This window comes from Salvelinus sp. IW2-2015, unplaced genomic scaffold (assembly GCF_002910315.2).
Source record: "Salvelinus sp. IW2-2015 unplaced genomic scaffold, ASM291031v2 Un_scaffold1609, whole genome shotgun sequence".
Classification (NCBI taxonomy): Eukaryota; Metazoa; Chordata; class Actinopteri; order Salmoniformes; family Salmonidae; genus Salvelinus; species Salvelinus sp. IW2-2015.
In genome coordinates, this window is record NW_019943028.1 from 93,656 (window position 1) to 103,606 (window position 9,951).

Genomic DNA, 9,951 nt, shown 5'->3' on the forward strand with positions numbered 1-9,951 from the left:
GAATATGGAGTCAATAGACAGATACCTCTCTCTCTCTCTCACACACGCACACACTCAGTAACACTCTGTAATGTCCTCTAACTGTCCCATTTAGTGACGAGATCTACCCAGGGGGCCTGTGAAAAAACACGCAATCGAGAGAGAGATAGAGAGTAACATACTATTTTTGCAGGCAGACAGGTAGGTACTGTAGGTAGACGAGCTGGTAGGCAGACAGATAAGCAGACAGACAGGAAGGTAGGTAGACAGACAGGCAGGCCTGGGTAGGCTCTATCTAATAGAGTTGGCTGGGAAAGAGCATAAGGAGATCCACCTCAGTGGGGTGGGATAGGGTGGGGAAGCCCTGTGTCTCTGTGTGTGTCTGTTTGGATGTTGGTAGCCTCCAGCATGTGAATGAAGACATTGTTTGATAGCAATGAGGTGGAAGATGGGTCCCGTGCCTCAAAACTAGGAAAGAGGAGGGAAGGAGCGAGGAGAGCGGCTAAAAGTAGGTCGGGTGCTGAGGGGAGATTTGGAGGAATAGAAAATGACAAGAAAAAGGTTCGAACAGATTGAGCACATAAGCAGTATAGGAAGGAGAGAATGAAACAGAGTCTGTGGACGAAACACGAGGAGGGAGACAGAACAAAACGCTATGATATACTATACATGTATGTATTTATTTCACTGGGTCAAATACACAACATCAAAAAAATATATATTTCAACAGTCAGTCTTCTTTAGATGAGACTGTTAGACCGCTGTCTCTTAGCTGTCATATCCTATTGGACACATGGTCCTTGACTCCATGTGGAACAGGGTTAGTTGTATACTGCCATATGTTGTATACTGCCAGGCCAAACTCTACTGGAGGCATGTCTGCAGTCTGGTGTGTGTGTGTGTTGAGAACATTAGCCACGCTGAAATAATTCTCTAAATCTATATGCATGCTTTATCCTCTTCATTCCACTGATCAGCAGATCTGCTGACACACACACAGACACACATGCAATGGGAGAAAAACACTACACAACTGAGTCTTCTCATCTGAGTGGGATTTGAGAGGGTCAGTTTGTATACTTAAAGTGTTTACCTCTGAACACACAAACACATGTTATTATGTAAGTTCTGTATAGGTCACACATTCATAAGCAAACACAAGCTCATCTGTCTCACATACTATTGAAATCTCACACAAACACATACACACAACCACATACACACACCCACACACCCACAACCACATACACACAACCACACACAGTAGTGCAGCACAAGTCAGTCTCTCTCTGTCTCACTTTGATGGGAGGAACTAATCTGGGGGCGTGAACAAAGATGAATAAATAAAGAACAGAAAAGAAGAGAGAGAGCCATGGTGCTGATTGAGTGGGAAGGGGGGAGTATATTGAGGGAGCAGGGAGGGAGAGAGGGAGGAGGAGAGACATGGGCAGTCCGCCAACTCTGACGAAAGCTGCTTAGCCCAACCAGTTGCCATGGATACAGTCAGGAGTAGCACCCGGCGTGTGTGTGTTTGAGAGAGAGAAAGAGAGAGAGAGAGAGAGAGAGAGAGAGAGAGAGAGGGAAAACCAACAGGCAAGCATCAGATAGAACCAGTGAGGAAGCAAGAGAGTACCAGGCTGCAGGACAGAGAGAGAGTGTGAGTGAGAGAGAGAGAGAGAGCGGAACAGAGGGAAACAGCCGGAGAAATTGAGTGATAGAGATAGCTAGAAGATGGAGGTGCAGTCAGAATGTGTGGAACCTCCTCCACCTCCTCCTTCTGTTCCCCCATGCGATCCCCAACCGCCAGGGAAGATCAACAAAGCAGCCTTAAAGCTGTTTGGAAAACGACGCTCCAGCTCCGGAATGGCCAGATTCTTCTCCTTCAGGAACAAAGAAGCCAATGGGAATGGGAATTCCGAGAATGGGAATTCTGTGAATGGGAATTCTGCGGGGACGGCTAACGAGCTCGTCAGGAGTAAAACGCATGATGGACTAACAAGCTCGGAGACAGATGGACAGAGAGGGGAGGAGTCCGGAATATCAGAGGCGGGACAGGTGAGGTCTCTCAGCAAATCACTGAGCTTCTTTTCGCTGCTCAGACGAGGAAGTGTGAGAGCTAATGAGAATACAGGGTTTGGAAGCAGGGGGAGGGGTTTAAAAGGCTTCTTTAGTAGTATAAGGTGGCGGCGGAAGGAGAGAGTGACTGAGGGAGAGGTGGGGGTAACTGAGGGGAGGGAGGTGAGAGAGGGGGATGTGATTCTAAAGGAGGAAGTGAAAGATGTCACTCTGACCCTTGAACCCCAGCCCCGCTCACCCCAGGAGGATAATGCGAGCTTGGAGGCTGAGCTAAACACAGAATCAGCGGGAACTTCTTCCGCAGACAACGCCACAACACCACTCACGCACTCTACTGCCATGACGACAAACCTGTCAGAATTCCCCTATACACCATCCCCTTCCCCTCTTCACACTGCCTTTCACTCAAGACCCAAAACGTCCATTTCCTCAGCAACGGCCACCCCTCCTCTGGATCGGTGTGACCCCACCTCTGAACCCTCAGTGGACCGGCTCTGTTCACTCCTCTTCACTGACGTCACCTCGCTCAAGAGCTTTGATTCGCTGACAGGATGCGGTGATATCATTGCAGACACAGAGGAGGAGGTGGCAGGAAACGTGGGAGGAGGAAATGGAGGAGGAGGAAGTGTCACCAGTAGTAGCAGTAGCAGTGGGGGCGGGGTAGTACGCAGCTCCCCAGCTAAATCCTCCATTACTAACCATGTCACCCCTTCCAGCATTACCCCTACCCCCACTTCAGCCCCTGCCCCCCTCCCAGCCAGGGCACGGCTGATGCCCTCTCACTCTGCCCCGATTCAGCAGCCCTCTGGCAGCGGCGTGGTGGCCTACATGGGGGGTGGCGAGGAGATGGCCAGCCCTGACGGGGTGGACGACGCAGATATGCAGGGGCTCTGGCACATGCTCCCCTCTGGGGGAGAGAACTCCCCCGCCCTCCCACGACCCAGCTCTCACCCGGCTCCCCCCAGGGGTACAGAGCGGAAACCCCCCCAGYTCAAGTCTCTGGGACTCAGCAAGATCCCTTTAGTGGGGGGAGGAAGGATGAGTAAACTACCCACTCATGCTGCCCGTCAAACCTCCTTGCCCAATGAGAAGGACACTAAGGAGGAGGTCCAGCCSCAACAGGATGTCCCGGCCCTTAGAGATGAGGGCTATTGGGATACGCCCTCGGCAACCCCCACGGCAACGCCTGACGACGGCTTCCTGCGGAACCAGAGGATTGGTTTATCGCGTGACAGCTACTCTGGTGACGCACTCTACGACCTCTACAATGAGGAATTGGACAGATCTGATGAAGAGGAAGAGSAGGAAGAAGATCTGACAAGTACTCCTTCCCTCTCCACTGACGACTACAAACGCAGCGCTCCCTCCCAGACTACTCCTCCTTCCTCTTCCTCCTCTTCATCTTTCCGCTCGATGAAGGGAAGCACTAGCCTTCCCCGTGAGTCCAAAATCCCTCTTAGTGTCAGACAGAACACACCCCCCCACTCTGTGAGTCAATCAGCTCTTTCTACTGTCCTCGCAGCCACTCCTCCCTCTGACACACCCACCCAAGCTCCTCCCCCAGCCCGGACCAGGATCCCTGTCTCCAAGGTGCCAGTCCGTCGCCCTGGGAACAAGCCCGGCAACGCTACACGAGGGCCAGCCCCCAGGAAYTAAGTCTGGACCAGGCAGCCGTGGACTTGTGTCTTTGGTTAGAACTAGACAACATCACTGGACTGGTGTGTATGACATTGCCAGACTGATTTATTGTGAAATGCATCAGACAATGATAAAGGCTTGAAAGAGAGTGATAGTAGCTCTAAACAACACTTCCATTGATCCTGGTGGGTCACGCCCCCCCAAAAGTTGAAGTTAAAAACAAAAAATCTACATGACTGGACTTGTGTGTATGGGACACTTTTAAAGACTTCAAGTGGGTGAGGGGAGGGCATTTCAAAGTTTGGGATCCACTTTTTCYACAACTCTCAGCGCTTTTGAATATTTAAACAATGGTCACAGAATTACTCTGCACTGCACACCACTAGGAATGTCTAGAGAAGCTTTTCTTCTTCTCTTCAAGTCCTTGTTTCTAAAACACAGATCTTTATATGATACCACGTGTTAAATCTAATGACGGCCTAATCCAATTAAACAGTTTGTAATAATCTAATCGTTAACGAATTACCTCCTAATCCCAGACTACAATCACAGTCTCAATCCTCATCTACATATTTTTTATGCCATTTAGCAGGCGCTTTTATCCAAAGCGACTTACAGTCACGTGTGCAATTATTTCTACATATGGGTGGTCCCGGGAATCAAACCCACTATTCTGGCATTACAAGCACCATGCTCAACCAGCTGAGCTACAGAGGAGCAATACAGGACTATTAAAGGCCCAGTGCACTACTTTAGTGATTTTTTAAAATTATTTTTGTACTTTTCTTCAGCACCCTACTTCCCGTGGCAATGTGGGGTGTACTGTTGACTGTTCCTCTCCCAGTTCTAAAGTACCAGTGGATAACAGTGGTGACAACATTGCTAAAAAACAATCAGAAAGCATTTATAAATGTATTTTTACTAAGGTGTACATGGAGATCACCGGATACAACACCTCACCTTGCCAGTGAACACAACCAAGAAACAACATCACAAAACTTAATCGTCCTAAGTGAATGACAAACACACACATTCTCCTCTGGACCAGATGTACTCCACCACTCAAACGAGCAACTACTGTACTGTGATGACCTCGCACTGGAGAAACAGCAGCAGGTTCAATCTCTCTGGGATTAACAACTATAACAAACCAACCAATAAAAAAACGGAAAAAGTAACGCAATAGTGAGACACCATTGAATGATGTTCCTCTACTGACTGAACAACGACCACTGAACACTCCTCTCTTGCTGCATGAGGTGCCTGGAACACAAGGCACTAGGTTCAGGGAACACAGTCTACACTAAGGACACACACACACACACACACACACACACACACACACCACGTCAAGGACTCTCTTTCACACACACATCACGTCAAGGATTACTTTCTTCTCTGCCAGGACACATTAATACTACAATGCTTTTTTCTACTGAGTAATTTGTTCTTCACTGGTTTTCATACTCTTTTTATAAGATAATGTTTCATGAGACACCGCAAACAACCTTCACTGCGACCCCCCCCCCCCCTCCCTCCCTCCCCCTACTGGGCACAAACTGGTTGAATCATCAGTGTTTCAATGTCATTTGTCAATTTATTGTGATGTGGAATCTACATGGAAAATATCAACCTGTTGTTTTGGAAGTGAAATTTCAACCAGAGAATAATGGCATCACGGTAACCAAATTTCAACATAGAAAAACCATATGTAATAATCCAACATATCAATTATTAATTTGTAGACAAACTGGAATTAAAGCCAGAGTAAGTCAGTGGCACAGATGGAACTATCCAAGCAGAAGATAAATATCTTTCAAATGTTGAAATTTGATTGCGTTGACAAAAAAATAAACACAATTCAATATCACTTTTGAAATACAATAAATAGCCTGTTAACTTGTCAACAAATTATATGTTGGATTCATGTCTCCAACTCAACCAAAAATAAAAGTTAAAGAATAGGTTTAAGCCAGTGGCTCAGATGGAACTGTCCAATAAGTAGATACATCGCCTTTAAATGCTGATATTTGGTTGCGTTGTCAACCAAACACAATTCCATATTACTTTTGTATACAGTAAATCTTTCAAACTAATTTAACATTTTACCTTAAAATGAGTAACACATCCATGGCCACATTTTGAGGTTACTGTTAACTATACATTTCTTATATAATCATATAAAGTGTGCATGTTCAAGATAGCATCATAGGTCATTGCAGGTCTATGGAGATCTTTACAATCGCTTTAATAATCTGCGCAGAATCTAGAATGGCATTGATCACTTGCACCATGTACTTTTAATGTAATCTCAACTTCAATCCAGGTCACTTGGTTGTGCTACTAGATGAAGCACAGTGATAACACATTAATCTGTTTTATAAATCAACAACATATCTGACATTGTATTCTCATTTGAACTGCTGTGCTTTTAACTGGTTGAAAGTGCAGTGATAGGCGTTTGGGTGACATCTAAACCAAAAATCAGACATTGTTTTTCCATTGGAATTTGATCGTGGTTTTAGATGTTTGAAGCATATTGATAACACATTGGAAATTCAACTAACTTTTGGCTGTCTTTTTGAGTTGAATATAGGTTGTAATCTCATTGATCAACGTCTCAACCAAATWTGACACAATTATCCACGTTGAAATGACCTGGTGTGCCCAATGGGCAGGTTCTTAGCGGACCTTTGTGGACCTTTGTTTCTGATATCTGAAGGAGGAAGGGGGTGGGGGGTGGGGGCCAAAGGTAATACCTGTGGCTTGCATTCAGGAGTACACCTCATCCCCATCCCCAAATCATGGACACACACTCCTTTTCTCTCATCCTGCTGGTGACCACTGTTCCTCTATATACCATCAGGAGTGACAGACCTACAGAAAATGAGCATGACGTTGCTCTTAACCCCATGTCTACCTACCTGTCTGTCGGTCGGTCAGTCTGTCTATCTATCCATCTGTCGGTCTGTTCCTGAGTTTTAGAAGTGGGTATAAGGGATGTTGATTGGACCCACTAGCTTGGGGAGCAGTTCAGAGAAATCCTAACAGACAGTCGAAGAGAGGAGAGTGTAAAGGTGGAGCACAGTTTTAAAAATAGTCTGGATGTTTTTCTATGTTTTGGTTTCCTTCTCTCTGTTCACCACTTTATCCTTAATCTGGGCAACAAGTTGCATTACAGTGGATAGCATTATCCATCATTTTTACTGTTTTATCTTCCTGTCTGTCTTTCTTTCTCTCTGTTAATGGTGTGAATGTCTTTGTTTTCTTTCCTGTTTATATATTTAATGAATAAAACCCTGTGTTTGTGCTAATAGAGTGGATTCTGGCTCAGTGTTAGCATCCATTTGTCACCTGCACACATACACACACACACACACACACACACACATACACACACCACGTGTAGGGCATGGTTGTTCAGCTGGTGGGTGATATGGATGAAGCTTTGTGGTTCAGCCCCCTCCCCCCGCTGTTTAAATCCCTAGGAGGATGAGGGGTGGGGGAGGGAGGCTGTTGTTGTTTTAGTGTGTGGCTCAGAGAGCTGTCTGGTTCATTTCAAGAGATGGAGATACAATTCCCCATGCTTGTTCATTAAAATAAATCAATGTTGAGTATTGATTGTTAGAATGTATGGTGGGGAGAGACAGACTGAATCTGGAACACAAAGAAATGTGCTGGATTCAGCCAAAATAGGCAATCTGCCAATATGGAACTGAGTGTGTGTGTGTGTGTGCTTGTGTGTGTGTGCATGCATTTGTAAGGAAGGGGGATTTGGTGCAGTGCGAATCCCCTTTGTAATGGTGCAGCAAAAAGAAGTCTCTCCTTCTCTCACCCCCCCATCTGTCTTCCCTCTCTCTCCCTGCAGAGTGCAGTTTATGTAAAAGCATTACGTAACACCATAACACTCTAATGGCAACAGCACACCAGATCAAAGCTGCTCATGATGACAGAGAGAGGGGTGTGTGTACACTATCAGTGTGAAGTGGGAGCCTGCTTTTTTGTGTGAAGTGACTACCTTTGTGTTCGTGGTTTTGTATTTTTGTTGTTTTTTGTTTTTGTGTAAGTGCGTCCTGTTTGGTGTGTGTGTGTGTGTGTGTGTGTGGTGTGTGTGTGTGTGTGTGTGTGTGTGTGTGTGTGTGTGTGTGTGTGTGTGTTGTGTGTTGTGGTGTGTAATGGGATATCTCTTTTCGTTTTCGTGTGATCTAACCTTTCACCTCCACACACACACACACACACACACACACACACACACACACACACACACACACACACACACACACACAGTCAGTCAGCGTGGGTATACTGCATATTCAACTATAAAGACTTGTCTGGGTGGAATTACTTTGAATTTGCTTACAGAGGAAAACAAAGACAGAATGGAAATGAGACAATGAGAAAGAAAGAGAGAAAGAAAGACTGAGGGGTAGGCAGGAAAGCAATGAGGACTTTATTGTGTGTGTGTGTGTGTGCGCGTGCGCGTGTGCGTGTGCGTGTGCGTGCGTGTGTGTGTGTGTGTGTGTATAGGGGTTTGTTTAGGGTGAACTCTAAATGTCGAATGATGCTTGAAAAGGTCTGGCATCAAGAGCCTGTCTGTAGTCACAGTGTGCATGTTTGTTTGAGAACCTGCATAATTTAGAAGAATGATTTAAGTTGACTGTATAGTTATTCAGGTGAAGTTGTACTACTAAATTATGATGATTATGGCGATGATGTTGATGATGATTATGGTGATGATGATGTTGATGATGATATACAGTTCTACACCCTTAGCAAAAAGGTGCTATCTAGAACCTAAAATGGTTCTTTAGCTGTCCCCATGGGATAACCCTTTGAAGAATACTTTTTGGTTCCAGGTAGAACCCTTTTGGGTTCCATGCAGGACCCTTTCCACAGAGAGTTCTAAATGGAACCCAAAAGAGTTCTACGTAGAACCAAAACGGGTTCTCCTACGGGGAGAGCCGAAGAACCCTTTTTTCTTCGAGTGTAGATATACTTGATAATGTACTCTTGTTCAGAAACTCAAGAGTTAACAATGATTGTAGTTATCTCCTCCCCTCATCTTTTCTTCCCTCTCTATCTGTTTTTTTCTCCATCATTTAATCTCCATGGGTAACTGGCCTTGCTTGTATAAAATCTCACCACTGATTTTCACCTGAGTGTATGTGTGTGTGTGTCAGAAAGTGAATGCATGTGTGAATGTGTGATTGAAGCACATTCAAAAAGCTGCACCCCACATTTCGTCCCACCACAGATGTTTCCTTGGCAACCCCACTAGGTCATCCAATAAGAAGAAGGTGCTGGGCAAGGAGAGGAGGGGGGGGAACTGAGAAACCAGATTGGAGTCGGACTGGTGCAGTGACACAGACACACACAGACACACACAGACACACACGCACACACACAAACAAAATTAACAGTCATGGCATGAACATGTGGTTTTGAAGCAAGCCTGTTTTGTTCAATAGAACTCTCACCTTTAACACACATTATATCCATGTGTCAATCTCACCTCAATGGTCTCCCGCTCTCTCTCTCTCCCCCCCAATGCAAGATGATGCCACTTCCTGTTCAGAGAAGTGGTTGCGTAATGGTTCCTCTTTTCAATATCATATGCACCTCCTCAGCTTCTGCCACTGTGTGTGTGCAGTGTGAGTGTGTGTGTGGGAGAGAGAGAGAGAGAAAGAGACAGAAAGAGGAGGGGGTGGGGGCTGGAGAGAGACATGAAGAGGGATGGGATAGAGATTAATATATATTACAAGAGAAATATGGTCAATAATGTATCAGCTCTGAGTGGATAGAACATTCATGTTGGAGACCTGGGCTCATTCTCAAAAGTCTTTCCTTGATTCCTCGTGTCCCCTCTCCTCGTCTCCTTTGTAACACACATTGGAGGAGAGGATCTGAGAGAAGAGTGGAAGTAAGGAACCTAGAAAATACTTTTGAGGAAGACCAAAGCTCTCACTGACCCGAGTCTTCACATCTCCCATGAAGAAAGAGATGTCGGACAATGCTTTTCCAATTGACTAAAACAACACTGCTGAAAAAAGCCTCATATCTCTGACATCCAGCCCTGCCCCCCACACACACACACAATGAACCTCCCACCCTCTCTGTGTTCTGAGGGGGGCTTAGGAGGTGATGTAGGCCTCTACGCTCACACACTCTTTATACAATATATGTTGTGAAATCTGCCCTCCTGCCCCATCCCTCAGGAAAAACAGAAAGGAAGTAAGTATGGCATCCTGTAACTGTAAT

The 9,951-nt window shown here is 45.6% G+C and overlaps 1 protein-coding gene across 1 annotated transcript; it reads left to right on the forward strand.

Annotated features, from left to right (window-relative positions):
* The first annotated feature begins 1,140 nt into the window (after positions 1-1,140).
* On the forward strand, positions 1,141-5,226 carry LOC112071411 (APC membrane recruitment protein 2-like). The gene has a single exon (XM_024138870.2). The coding sequence runs from the start codon at positions 1,711-1,713 to the stop codon at positions 3,709-3,711; it is 2,001 nt and encodes a 666-aa protein (XP_023994638.1). The 5' UTR covers positions 1,141-1,710; the 3' UTR covers positions 3,712-5,226.
* Positions 5,227-9,951: the final 4,725 nt, after the last annotated feature.